The sequence below is a fragment of the Egretta garzetta genome, unplaced genomic scaffold (assembly GCF_000687185.1).
Source record: "Egretta garzetta isolate BGI_Z169 unplaced genomic scaffold, ASM68718v1 scaffold215, whole genome shotgun sequence".
In the NCBI taxonomy this organism is placed as follows: Eukaryota; Metazoa; Chordata; class Aves; order Pelecaniformes; family Ardeidae; genus Egretta; species Egretta garzetta.
Window position 1 is genome coordinate 438,475 of NW_009259719.1, and position 15,107 is coordinate 453,581.

The 15,107-nt window shown below is 41.5% G+C and overlaps 1 protein-coding gene across 1 annotated transcript in view; it reads right to left on the bottom strand.

The window, feature by feature from the left end:
- Positions 1–1,253: 1,253 nt before the first annotated feature.
- The window catches only part of LOC104126702 (netrin-4-like), a 50,876-nt gene continuing 37,022 nt past the window's right edge, over positions 1,254–15,107 (bottom strand). Inside the window, 5 exon segments of the mRNA XM_009639294.2 lie at positions 1,254–1,390; positions 4,431–4,601; positions 5,740–5,808; positions 6,802–6,938; positions 7,710–7,923. Coding sequence (XP_009637589.1) covers positions 1,254–1,390; positions 4,431–4,601; positions 5,740–5,808; positions 6,802–6,938; positions 7,710–7,923 — 728 coding nt within the window.

Sequence of the window (15,107 nt, forward strand, 5' to 3'; positions counted from 1 at the left end):
AGGTCTTAAACTACAGTTTCCTCAAAATACTGTGTTAGGGAATGGTGTAAGTAGCTACCTTTTAATTACTATATGGTAGGGTAAAATAGATTTAGAAAGAATGCTTTTGCAGAACAGAACTATTTTTACCTAGAGTGCAGATATTGCTGCTCCTGTACCCTGTGGAGGGAAAAATAATCCTCAGGCACAATGGGAAATAAGCCTAGCTTCAGTATCTTAACCTGAAGTGTGACCAAGAGAAATAAAGCAGAATGAAAGCACTAAGTGCAATCAAATGCCAGTGGTCTTGAGCGCAGTTTGAATAGCCAGGTTGCTCTCCCAGTAACTATAGCTACCTCACTTAATACACAGTCCAGCCAATCCATTTACCTCCTCCTGCTTCTGCCTTGTAGCTTTTGTGGTGTCACAGTCTCAACCTTAGAGCAGCTACCAGTTCCTCACGTGTTTTGGCTCTTTCCTAGCATAAGGCCTTTTAGTGGTAATCGCTGTGAAATCTTCGTGGTGTTACAGACTGAAGTACTACAGCAAAGAGCAAAATGACCTTAAAGAGAAAGGGCTGGATTTGGAATCAAGTTTGAGCCAAGGTGCTTTCTGCAGCAGACCTCAGGCCTAAGCATTGATATTAGCAATGTACATCTATAAAGGACCTTGCCCCAAGATAAGTCATATGTTAGTTTGTTCCGTTCAGCAACGGGATAATACTGCCTTCTAGAAAGCAACCGGTTATTTTGGCATAATTGATTTAACATCAGGCTGCAATCCAAGCTCTTCTAAATGAGTATTATTCGACATGCTTGTTTAGTATTATGCCAACTGTAAAGCTGAAAGAAATTGCTGCCTGTTAGTGGTCGCTTATAAAGAAAACTACACCCAAGTAACGAATGCATTATGTAAGCAGCTTATGCATATTAATATCAGGCTCTGACCTGAAATACAGAAACACTAATCCATATCTCTAGTTTTGCTTGTAAAATGATTCTCTGGCTGCATGGAATCAGGTTCAAATTAAGAACTGACTTGTAACCTATGTATGATGCACTAGTTAATTTTGTGTGATAAGGCAGTGTGGTTTTTGAAAAAAGTAGTTATGTCCCAAGTTTCCTGTCTAAGCATGTGAAAGCAGAAAGGATGGTAGATCTGCTTTCATCACTTCAGCTAGGAGCATGTTGAATGGAAACACATGAACTAACTACACCTTTCACTGCAGTGTTACTAAAAGGCAAAGTTCAGCACTGTAACTTCTGAAGCAGAAATTATTTGCACCCAGTCCGAAGAATATCTGATACTTGTTTTCCCAAATATGCTTTCCAGGGTTTCACCAGGCTGTTCATGTTCACAAGGAGTTTGCTGGTCCTAGAGTCCTCCTGGCCTGCTATCAGATAGTCAGTACCTAGTTTAAGAAAAAAAAAAAAAAAAAGAAAAACTTCAGTCAATAAATAGTTCAGTTTTTATGCAGAATTTCTCTATTTCATAAGCATCTGGCATGTAGCATCTTAGCCAGCTTCATCCAGTTTATGCATGTGCCATCTTATGTGTAAACATACCTTCACGTGCGTATTGTCACTGCTGACTCTTGGGCACACAGGTTCATGTTGTCATACTACACTCAGGAATTACAACTACAAATTGATTTAGTTCCAGTGGCCCTACCACTTACAACTTCAACACCTCCATATGCAGATGACCAGGCTTGAGTCTGTTCTGTCTGACCTTTGTTTTAAGCCATTGTAATTCCATGTGCTTCAGTAGCATTACTCCTGGCTTGTATAGGTACTTATAGATCTGTTTGATCTGAACAGATGTGGAAGCTGGTATTATATATGAAAATAGTAAGCTGGTCTTCCTAGATTATAACCTTAAGATACAGGTAGCAGAGCCTCAAAAAAGAGGTCTGTGAACAAAAAAGTGGGTAGCTACACATGGAGACAAGAAACAAGTACTACTAACAATCTTGTCACTGCCTTAGTAGATGTATAAGCACTCTTTGTGTTGTATTAACCATAGTAAGTAAAATCCCCTCATTGATCAGTATTTAGAGAAACAGAGGCCCAGCCATGGCAAGTTATGTGTGAGGTTCTGTACGCAGATCTGCAGTGATCTGGTGGCTACTTACTTATGCCTTTGTCCCCTCCTGCTGCTACTGCCCTCCTCCTTGTGTGCTGGGAAGCAATTGCTGATGCTTGTATAGAAAGGAAGGTTTAAAAGACCCAAGAAGAGATAAAAAGCAAGGTTTCTACTGTGAGTCAAGGCCTGCTGTGATCTTGGGGCAGGGCTTCAGTCAAACAGTGTGTTGAAATCTGCAGAACTGCAGTGATGGGGACCTGTCCATAGGTCTTTATTTATATCTTTATTTATATCTTTATTTATATCAAGAGTCAATGGCATAACACCTGTATCTCTAGCTTCTAAATTTCTGAGCTCTATGTCTTCAGCCCTATGCTTCTAAAGAGGTGCAAAGTAAAGCTAGAGAGGTACAAAGGAGAAAAATGTCCTGTGATATTTTCCCTGTTCAAATATCTGTGTGGGATCATCATCTTTAAGCAATATGTTTTATTCACATCTGATTCAGGGCTTCCACAGTTTCATAGGGAGCACTGATAAATACTTAATTATGCACAACTGTGCCACTGGAGTTTAAGTAAAGGAAAACACCTTATTCATTTGGACTACCTACCTTAAGCCAAAAATTTTATGTACAAAGTCAAGAACTACGCCCAAAAAGAGAGCTCAGGGTCCATATCACACCTCAATGCAAATTCAGATGCAGTCTTTCACTTGATACAGATAATGGATGACAAAGTTTGTTTCTGAGACAGTACAGTTCATTTTGCCATGACAGGAAAAAATTCATACAGAGTTTGATTTGATACAGCCATTCCTAAAACAGCTGACTCTTGTATGTGGCTAACTTCAGCTGAGAACTTGTCTTAAAGGTTAGATTGAACTTCACATTTTAAGTGAAACACAAGGAATTCCTTTCACTCAGTGCATATGTTTTTAATCTGTTCAGAGGAAAAAACATGGGGTAATTTTTCTATGGGGTGCTGCTTTTAGAATGATGGCAAGTCAGTGTTTTCTGTGGTGTAAGGTTGAATAATGAAACATGATACCCAGCATACACTACCAGTCACCCTAATGACACCCGAAGTCTTTGTCTTATTGGGATTTGATCCCAGGACATGGTCTCAAAGTCTTGGAACTTCCAGTGATATGAAGGAAAGTTGTGAGTAATCAAAATCTGTCAGAATTAGACACACACCTAGCATCTATGTGGGGACTTAGGGACATGTAGGGACTTAGTGGTGGACTTGGGAGTGTTACATTTACAGTTGGACTCTATGAATCTTAAAGGTCTTTTCCAACCCATATGATTCCATGATTCTACTTGGAAAAAAGTAGAGTCCAGGCTCAAATTTGTAGGATTCTGAGATTTACCCATAGATTTCATCTGTTGTTCAAGTAAATGTATTTCTCTTTGTGGTCCACTAAGTTGTATTGCAGGAAAGGCAGCCATAGGGAAGGCTGAATTGAGAAATGTATCTGCTCGGCCCCTGGTAACATTCCTCAGCACTAGTATGGAGCTTTGCAGGCTATAGTGTGTTGTTTCTGCCTGCAGCAGAGCTGGGGAGAAGGTTGCTGCTTTCCACTACCCTACTCCACTCCACTGCTGCAAGGAAATTCCCATAATTAAAAGTGAAAAAACATGGATCATTCTGTTAGAATGTCCTTAGGGATCAAACCTAGAGACCTATCCTAAACTGGTTATAAAAAGATGGGCTTTATTTACATAAAAGATTATTTTTCTAATTATTAAAGATTTGCCTGTCTTACTTGGGTTTGAAATGAAATTCATTTGGTTTTATGCTCCCCACCCATGATTGGTTTCTGATATGCTTCAGGTTGTCAGCTTTAGGTTTTGATGGAACAAACCACTGAATGCACTAGAATTTATAGTAGAAGAAAGGAGAAAGACTTTTCATTATTTGAAACCATTACGAAGACATAGAAGTTAATTTCCTCCACTTGCCCAAATTTTCCTAATAATTTCTAGTTTTTCCAAAAAGAAGTAGAGAGTGATGTGAGAATACAGAGTGAGGAAGAAAACTCTTTGGACATAGAAATACAGGAATTTTTTTTTTTCCTCACAAACATTCTCCTAGTCACAAATATTCTAGAAAATCAAACAAAGTCACTGAAAGTAAAACACTTCCAGGGAAGTTTGGGCTTTTTGGTAAAACTTTGTTATCTGATAAGAAAAAGCTTTTTTACTGCAGCTGTCTATTGACTGCCTCTTTAGTGTGGATGAATCAAAGGACTCTGCCCTGGAAAGACTGATGGGAAGTGTTGAGTGGCCATGGCTAATGTTCATAATGAATTGCCACCACTGTTTACAGGGGAAGGAAAATACCTGTTAAGCATTTTGTCCTTACCAGGATTGAGAATGGGACATGTACATCCCCTGTTGGTCCAGGATTCTGGGTAGATGCTTCTGTTGCTCCGAGCAATTTTCACTTTGCCTGATTTCAGGACCTTCTTCACTTTCACAACAACTTCTGCGTGGGTCCCTTTGTCATGAGCTGATAGGATTCTTGCTTTTATCACTGCCGGAAAACAGATCAAGATAGAGACCAACAAGGAATTTCTAGATGAATTTTGTTTTATGCTGCTAAAATGTAGAACTTTAACACCTTGAAAGAAGACATGAAAAAACACTGCAGTTGTACAGAAAGTGTATTCAAATACTTGTCCACTTCAGTCATGGTTCTTCTAAATAAATTTGGAGCAGAAAAAATAGATTTTTCTATTGAAATAGTTAACTGATCCTTTCACTGTGTTATTTGGCAACTACTTTTTAATGGGCTGGTGTCAAAGGCTTGGAAATAATAGGAAAGCACTTGTATGTATACATAGGAAGGGTGGAAAAAACAGATCAGCAGCTGACAGTCTGATTTTAATTGCACTGATTCTAGGCTTTGTATTTCACTGTTTGAGAACTTGTGTTGAGCTTTAACACTGGCCTCTCAATGATTTTGTCCTGTGGGAAGGGACTGTCTGCTCTACAGGAAGGAAGCCAGGGAGTTTACCATCAGACTGCAGGCACGTCACATGGCTAAAATTCCATAACTGCACAACAAACGAGAAAAAGCATTTTTGTTTTGTGGCCCAGCATCTGGTTGCCATGATACATTCCTGTTGCTTTAATTTAATAGGATCCCATAACTTTTTGGCAGGGTAGTCTCATCTAGATCGGCCCCACAAGCAGGCTTTGTTGCATCATGACACAAGCACATCAAACCTTTGGATCCCAGAGATTTCCTTTCTTGCTTCATGGGATTGCATGAACCCAGTGTTCATAAACCACGGTATTAAATATACTCTTGGTAAATAAGCATGGCCATTTGAACCTGCACAATGAGTGCAAAACCAATGGCAGGTTAGATGCAAGGTTTCTGTCATTTATTCTTGATGTAGAGGCCAACCGTTCCAGTGATTTACAATTCTAGCGCTCCTGCTGTAAAGAGGGAAGCTAACTGGGTGGAAAGGAGACACCATAGAGCCTTGCATGAAAAATGCTATTCAGTTCCGATCAGAAGTTGAACATGTCACTAGACAACAAAGCTAGAAGAAATCCTACCTCTTATTTCGTGACTTAGCCAGTCCAGTCATTTTTCATAGCTATCAGCTAATAGAGGGAACATTGTGAAATTACCATACCTCGAGAGCATGTCACCCACTTACCATAAGCGTATTTCATTTGGCAGAAGTCAGTGACGCTTCCAAGCACCTTTTCTTTGCACACACACTTTTCTAGCAGGGGAACCGCAAAACATGAAGGGTTGGAGAAGAGCCAGGACATGAGAAAGAAAAGCACAGGATACTCAGTTATAAAGTTGTATCTGGATGGACCTTAAGAGTAAGCTTGAGAGTGAGCTCAGTTATTTGAAAATCTGTTTCATGTTAGATGATACAGTAATTGTTCTGAAATCTGATCAGTACTGTCAAGTAAAATGCAGCCCTCATGGGGTCTATTGTAGAGTTAATAAACTGACACTAATGAAGATATTTGTAAGAATCAGATCCAGGTGTAAATAATGTAAATAATAATACCCTTGTTCCATCCCATAAGCTAAGAAACGCTGATCCATGCTGATATCAAGGTAGTATCCCTCAGAAAAGTCAAGCTATGCGATAGGTGGGACTATTACCTCTGGGTCTTACAGAGCCATTGGTGCTGGTTAAGTTCTGACCTTCACACGTGGCAACAAAACTGAGAACTATTTTAAACATTAAAGGCTCCACCTCATTCTCTAAGCCTACTTTGTACCTTTAGCTGGATACAGTATATGTTACTTTCTCTCCTCAGTTGCTGTGCCCTGAGGAATATCTTACTCTGAAAATCGCTTGCATTCCACCCCATAGGTAGTGCGTTTCACTGATGGCTGACACCATCTTTTTACAAACAGCATCTGAAGTTCTGAACAGCAACTGAATGCTTGAGCAGGAGCTGTGTAAAATCATAAGCATTATGACTATAATTATGACAACAAAAGGAGAGTCTTTTTTCCACACAGTCTCGTTCATGACTTAGCAATTTCTAAAACCAAAGTTGGATAGTACAGTTAGTTTGGAAAATAACAATATAAGTGTAATGATAACCTATATAGTTCAGATTAACAGATGTTGCCAGCAGCTGGGGGACAGACAAACTAGAGATGAGTGGGGGAATTTAAGTCAGGGTGGAGAGAAGAAAGAACTGGCACTGAGCGAAGTCACTGAATGTTCCCAGACTCTGGGCTGTACCTGGGTGCCTCAGTGCAGAAAATCCCTGCTCGTGGTCATTCCATTTCCACTCCTCTTCGCTCTCGTTGGTTGGCATTTGCACAAGGTCAGGGATTCGTCCCCCAACAGGGATGTTAAAGAATGGCTCATTGTCATAGCTGGGGGGACACGTAAAAGAGAAGACTTGGTTAGGAAAAGAGATGTGTGGGAAGCAGTTTTTTGTAGCATGTGGCTGTATCCAGACAGAGCTTGCTTTCTTCAGGTTGGGAGTGAAAATAAGAGCAAGACTTCATGCCATGTACAGACATCAAAAGACCTAGGCCTTACCACTGCTGACTTAGCATTTTTTAAAGTAACTATGTATTGGGCCTTTTTTGCTTTTGTTTGTTTGTTTGTTTTTACTGAATTAAGTAACTCAAAGTTAGTGACCATTTGTTGATGTCACTAGGCACTGAGGACTCCTGCAGAACCATAGAACTGCAGTCACTCAGCAAATCATAGGATTTCTGTACCAATTAATGCATGTTTGGGGTACAGATGCCTGCCCTCTAGAAACAAGAGGGAGACCTTGTAATTCATTTTACCCTGGGCACAGATGAGAGGCAAGCTCTCCAGACTTCCATCTATTCCCAAGGCAAACAGGTGTATTTGAAGATGCTGTACATGCTTCCAGGGGGTTGTGGAGTTGCCTGTTATTACTGCAAAAAGTCATCAATTCAAGATTGCCTTGGATAATACAATGGGCTTAGAAGTGTGCCAGCCACCAAATGGAATCTAAGAAACCTTTCATGATTTACAGCCACCTTTTCAAATGATTGTGCACCCGACAGCATCCTCCAAGTACCGTCATTGCTGCAATATTTCATTTAATCTTTGTTTCATTTCACAGAATCCCATCTCAAAGTGAACCCAAAGGAGGGCTTCTTTACCCATTGAAACAGTTTCCAGTATGCTGGTCGCAGTCTCTGGCACAGTCACAAGGGCGACAGCCATTTTCTCCAAAGCCCCAGTAGCCCATGAGACATCTATCGCAGTTGGGGCCCGCCACACCTGGCTTGCAGTAGCAGAATCCCGTCTTGGGGTGGCATCGCCAGCTTCTGCTGAAAGTTGCGTTGGCTGAACCCATTGGCTGGCAGGCGCAAGCTACGGAGATACGGTAAGAGGTGACTGAGATTATGTGCCCAGGGGTCATCTGGTTAAGTGACATTTTTTGCAAGGCTGATAAACTCGTGCCCTCTTCCTTATGCTCAGTAGTTTTAAGTCAGAACTGGTAAACATTGCATTGTCAGCCTACATTTGCAATATTGTTTTTGTTTCTTTTTAACTCATTAAGCATATCAAAACAAGTACGACTGGGGCCCATTTACATGTGAAAGTCAGTTCTTCCCTACTACACAAATCTTGACCATACAGGGGTTGAAGCAGTGGCAGGAAGCCTCCAGTATGTGCTTACTTTTAAAGGGGCTTGGAGGTGATTCACTTTTAAAGTGTTTTGCAAAAAGATTCACTAGCATGGATGAGGTAAGAAATTATAGCTATTGCCTATGTTGTCTCTCCTGTGAACACAGAGATCACAAAACTACTGTTCCCTCTGGGGCTAGATGCGGCTTATGCAGGTGGTTCAGATGACCTGAAACATTTTTTCGATTTCTGACTTCAGGGTCCACAAATTCCCTTCAGTGCGAGTTCTAAGGGACACATCTCACCATGCAGTACTGTACGTGTCTAAGGAAGCTGATGAAATTTTTTCTACAAATACATGAGCGGATTTGTTATAAGGAAGGTGGACAGAATGGGAGATCTCTAAACTCACTAGACGTTATTTTACATGTAGCTGGAGATGAGCAAATAGGAAGAACCCTCCCCCAAGATATTTCTAACGCTATTGCTAGTTTGACACCAGCCTGGCAACTCAAGGCAACTTGGCAGTAAAACAGCTCCTGTGGGCAACTCTGCCTTCACAGACAATAAATGGGCATAATCCCACACCACCAGTACATTCCCAATGTGACATCATCAAGGAGTGAGGTGAAAAGTAATACACAGATAGTGGTGCAAAGCCAGCACAGTTGACTCCTCTCCATCATGGCAGACGCTAGCTGAGATGGCCAAGCTTTGTGCCAGTAGCTCTGCAGAGGCAGAATACAAGCAATCACTCATTTCTGACATTCAAACAAGTTTGATTAAAGTGAGGACTGAGCTGAACTCCAGGCCTTCATATTTCAGCCCTTTTTTGTATTAACAAAGCAGCACACCCTGGCTTTTGCTTGCAGCAGAGACTGAAAAAGGAAATGCATCACTACTTCATCCATCTGGAAGAGGGCAGAAATAAAAATCTTGTGGCTAAGACCCGCTTTAACAGAGATTTTCAGTTAAATGTTGGACACCCAAGGTGTTTAGATAGCTTGGATCAGGGGCCAGCCTTTTGGATGCTTATCTGAACCAAACATGATCTCCAAAGCTTTTGAAGTTTGCCCATCATTGCTTCTAGTCAAACTACTTTTCTTCATGAGCTCACAGATAAGAGACCAAATGAACACTCTGATTCCACACATCATTTTCCAAGGGGAAGGGGCAAGTATATGACTATAAAGAGTGTTAAGTGTAGCAGGGACAGATTCACTTTCATCTGCAACCTCATATTTGATGCTCAAGAAAAGAAAATATCTTTTGAAAATAGTACAAAAAAAAGGGTGAGCAATTTTGTTTAAAGAGCATTTCTCTTATGATCTGCTTACTACATAGTTATTTTTTTCACCATGCCCTGTGTTCTTTATGCCAATATTTTTAATAATATTATTACACTCTGCTGTAGACAGATCTCAGTCCGTTGTTTTCAAGGGACGCTAGCACAATAGCCTAAGGACAGAAAATAAGCGTGCTGTCATGGGCAATGTACTCAACACAATGAGCTGGTTGGCGGATGGCAGCAGGCTCGCCTGTTTGCCACAAAGCAGTCTTGACTTTGGGAGCAAACCCAGGGATTTTGCTGTCAGTTCTGGAGAGCAGGTGTAACAATGAAGTGCTCATTAGCACTGACAGTTTCAAACACAAGTTCTGATTTGTTGCTGCTCAACTTGAATTATTTTTGCCCAGATTTTTGCAGGGCTGACTACCTCACCCTAAAAAAGGACACACTTAGTTCTGTCCATCACTGAAAAAAAAAAGGATGCCATATATTTCAGGATAAGGAGGGGAAACATGTGCTTCCTTTACTGCAGACAGGTCTGAGCCACAAGAAGTAAGAGTTTGCCAACATCTGGGTTGGCTTGAATCCAGGTTTCCAGTTTCACTGTAATATCTCTGTATGTAGGATCTACCTGTGGAGTTTTCACCTCAAATGTCTTACATTTCTGCCACTTCTGGGTCCGTCTTCCTTCCCATCTTATTTATGTTTTTCGGGTTTCATTAGTTAGGGTCACATAACAGATGGGTAAACCATTAGCATCATTAGACTACCGATCACCAACTGAGACTAGATCCTGATTCAGGAAGATGAGACCTTCTCCCATCCTATCCCTAAGGGAAAGTATTACAGGACAGTGACTGACAGCATTGGCAGGAGCTGATGAAGAGGTAGGAAACAAAGCGTTGGGTTGTTGTTTTTTTTCTCCATTTTGCCACTACAGTTCGGGAAAACTAACGTTCCCAAATGAGCTGTGGGGCATATTCCCCAGTCAGAAACCGGGACAGCTTCTGGTGGATCAGAAAGCAAGCTGAATCAATAAATGTACAACACTTTCAGATGAGTTATACAAGTGGCTTGCAAACGCTTTACTCAGTCTGTGTTTATTTAGCGTTTCAGCTTGGGTGTGTACATTGTCTGGCTTCCAGAGTATTACGGCCAAAATCCCAGTTGTGCATCTAAGGTAACTCCCAAAGTAAGAGCCCACATGTCACATGCTGAAGGGGCAGCTGTTGATGACTGGGTTTTATCTGTTTAATAGAACCGCAGATTTGCAGATAAACCTCACAATTAAAGAAACATAAAAGCAAGTTTCCAAAACCTCACCCTTTTACATTTCCCAATATTTGACAACACAGCATCTTTCCCTGCTGATTTTTGCTGCTTTTCTCTTGGCAAACCCTAGTTTTCTCTCCATCCGCCTCCCTGTCTAACAAAACACCAGCCGACATGACAATGGCCTTGTTTGTCAAAGGCATCATCAATTATGTTAGGGACGGTGTGCAGACAGTTCTGGCTCAGAGATGGCTGGTTTATTTGGGTTCTCCCCTTGACAGCAGTGTAATGAAAAATTTTCATCATTGTACTTTAGAATTGGCTATCAGTCACAGAGTATCACAAAGCATCCTCTTGCCTTTTAGTCTCACTCCTATACTAAGTTTGTTTTGTCAGAAACTACTGTAAAAAGGAGGAGACGAGGAATAAGGAAAAATGAATAATTCATACAGCAGTCTCCACTCAAGTCCTCAATAAATCTGTCTGCCCTCACCACAGCTGTCTTTCCCATATAATTAGACACAGATGTAAAATATAATATTGGTTGTAACAATATGGTCCCAACTCATAGGAAAATACCAAGCACTCCAAGTAATTCAGTGGACTTTGAGGTATCTTGCCTTAAACTTCTGTCTAATAATACCGCATAAGATATAGCTATGAGCAGACTCTGGCTATTTGATAAAGAACAGGCAAAATGAAAAATAAAACAAAGCCTTTTGAATCTGAAATATATACATGTGCATCTTTGGAGCACATGACCAAATCAGGGCAATTTTTAAAGCATGTCAGATGTGGGGATTGACTCAGCCAATGATGTTTTTTAAATGAAGGAAATAAGATAGACAGCTGCGTGTGTGGTCAGGGCTGATTAAGACAGACTTTGAACCAAGATGCGATCAGGCCTTTGTGATATTACAATTAAAAGTTCACTCCCTCTGCTCACAAGTAAAAGGATGAGAAGCAGAGCTTTTCAGAGCGTGTGTGTGCATGTGCATCTGGGCACATTTTAATTTTCAACTCCTGTGCTTAGAGTAAAAAAGCTTGTTTTCCTGGAGACCCTTTTTAATGGGTGTACATGCCTGCATTATTTTTTAAACTAAGCAAAGGGTGAGCACAAAAGATGGTGCCATTTCAGAAGGATCCCTTAAGCCTCCAAATAAGCCACAGGAAAGAGCCAAGGATACAGCAGCTTTTCTAACCATTGGTTAGGAAACGATTAGGCTTCTGAGTCAAAGCTCCCATACAAGTCTATATCCAAACTACTTAATCCTGTGTTGTCACCCCCAATAACAGGCAGGTGTGTGCCTTGCTCTGGGGCTCTTTTCATGCTTTCTTTTTTTTATATATAGATCTAAGCAGTGTCAAAACAAGGCTCTGCACACGACCTGGCTCTCATTCATCCCCAGCTGCTAGGAACAGGAGAAGCAAAAGGATCAGAGGCAGGCTACCTCCGCAGACAAAAAGGAATAGCAAATTCACATTTACTTGTCAAATTTCAACAGATTTTTTTTTTTCAAGGGAATGTCTTTGCAGTCTCACATTGGAGGGTCAGCAAAGGGTGGTTTGGATAGCGCCAGGACATCCAATTGTTATACAACTGGCTTTTTCCTAGCAGTGATTAAGAGAGAATGCTGTTCATTATTGTGACTCATGCTTAAAGACTTTCTGGGCCTGGGCAGTGTCCTGTTAACTTTCTGGGAGCCTGAGGGGGATGTCACAGCTGAACCTAGACTTTGCTCTGGATGGCAGAGCACTCTTCAAGCGTGCTTTCTCAAAGGGATTAGCACAGCATTTCATTCAGCTTTTTCATCAGATTTCCTTTCCCAGCTCAGTATCTACTGTACACAAGGGTCAAGTTTTGATCTCCCATTGAGGGTTTTTTTTTCCCCTCCAAGTTCAAAATGGGAAGCTGAGGACCAGGTTGCTCTCACCAAAACCATCCATTCAGTCTGCTGTTTGCAGTTTATTACTGCTTTTCAGTACTTGCCCAGTGGGTGGGTTTTTCATTTAGTGTTGTTAGTTTGGCACTGCTTGCGTGGTTTTCTCAAAAGGAGATGATGCCTTGGAATTGGTACATTTAAATCCTCACAAACACGCTAATCCAGAAGTGGCAGCTCTTCAATTTATGGTCAGCAGGCTGAGGTATGAGAGAAATGTACCTGGTGGCCCAGTTGTCTGGTTTCTTACATAGTAGCAATGCTCAAAACAGGAACTGGTTTTTACTGAGTAACCAGAGTTGTTTTTAGGGTCACATAACCTGAACAATTTGCTCAGACCACAGCAGATTAAGTTTAATAGCAATCCAAGTTTTGCAACCTAAAGGATGGAGAAGAGGGCCTCTATCATATATCTGGCACAAGGCTTTTCAGTTTAATATCAGCTCTAGGCTTAAGGAGCTGATGATGGTCGTGGAGGTGACATCTTCCCTCTATCAAACTGAGTCTGTTCTAACCAAAACAAGCCTGCCTGACTGCGCTGGTGTTTCTGGTTTTTCTGTCGCTGATAATAACCAAAGTAGTGAAATGTTCCCTGAAAATTCTCTGCAGAGGTACAGCATAACATGAAGTGCACACTTACACACTGCCTGCAAACCACATGGGGAAGTGTTTGGACATCAGTTCTTTCATCATACAAAACACTACCCTATTAAGGTAATTTGTCAGATGTCATTGTGGGAATTGTCCTCCTCACCTTAAATACAAGGGGAAGGGCACAGACTAGCCACCTTCCTCCCAGGCTTCTCTTATATCTGCAGTGTCCCTTCTATTTCCACACAGGTACAAGCATCATGCACACATCAGTCTGCTGTAAAAGCTGAGGCTCTCTAGAGTGAACTGCAATACCCTTTCCTTATGTCTTGATGTGGCAAGCATTCATGCATGCCTTTGCACACCTGTGAAAGGTGCTACTGAATCATGCAGAGATAGGGTCATGCTTACCTATTTGCCATAATGCTGAATCAAACCCATTAGATTCAGCTCAACCAACAGAAACTCTAGTGCAGGCTGCTGATCCAGAATACCTCTTAAGTCAAGGAAGAGAAATAGGTACCCTCCAGAGGGCAATTCATCTCATCTATCTCTGGCATCTACATTAGACCACAATAAATCATTCCCTAGAGGTCCCACTGTTTCTCCACTGACTACAGGGAGCCTAGAAAAGACATACGACTTTCAGGTGGCTAAAGCAGGGTGGCAGCTATCTAAGCCTGTGCACGCAAGTCAGAGTGGAAACAATTGCATTTGGGGGCCTTCTGCTGGCAGCAGCATGTTCCCAGGTGAAAAGAACATTATTGTGTTTGACTGGCACAACAGGAATAAAGCTCTTTCAACAAGGTACATTTCTGAACAGTTTTTCTTTTGCTGTGCAGGGTATTGGCAGGAGGTACCGAGAGGCCTGTAACCAGACCAGACAAAAGAGGCAGAGGTAGAGTCAAGGTCTGATTTCATCCAGGCAGACTGTTCTAGAGTTTCCACACAGATAGGCTGTATTTTCAAACAATCTTTTTTCCTCTTTGCTGCTTTCCAGTGCTGCTTGACTTTAGCAGTTATCTAATATTACACATGATGTTGGTAACTACACCATCACCCTGCTGTTAAATGCAAGAGTTCATGGACAGATTCTTTCAGTTACTATGAGATAAAAAACTAATGTTCTGGCACAACAATTTATTCTCATTACAATGTTCCCCTGTAGCAAATCTGCTCAGAGTAGAAACAGGACTAGAAAGGGACCACCATAGAACAGTGTGGGATACAGGGTGGACAGATAAGCTCAACCCCAGCCCTGTCTGCTGATCAGTGTTCTGTGATGAACATCGTGAAATTGAAAAGAGGGGGCTGTGTGGAAGCAGTCTGTGCTTGCACTAAGATTCAGTGGAAATAATACAGAAGAGCAGAAAACGTAAGGATGTGTAGTGCGCAGAAAGTTTAAGCAACATCACAGGCCATACAGCCATAGGGAAAGGAGTGTTTGTAAACTGAGTGCTTAAGAGGAACCTTGAAGAACATCAAATAGTCAGGAAAGCTTCAAGAGCACATGGTACCAGTGGGCATGAGTATAGATGACAGAGGATAAAGTTCTCTGTGCTCGCAACTGATGTCTGAGCTATGGGGAAGGAAAACCATCCAAAGGGAGAAATGAAATTATGCGTATTGTTGGAAATAGCAACCTCCCAAATAGATGCCAGATGGATTCAGATGTGTGAAGCCTGGCAGGATACTCAGGAAATGTTTACACTAAGTAAGGGAGATTTGGGCTACGTTCCAGATTGGCTGGGTGCTAACTACCTTGATCCAGAGGTTGTACACAGAGGGTGTACAACCATTAGTGCCTCTATGGTCAGTTACGTCCTAACACATCC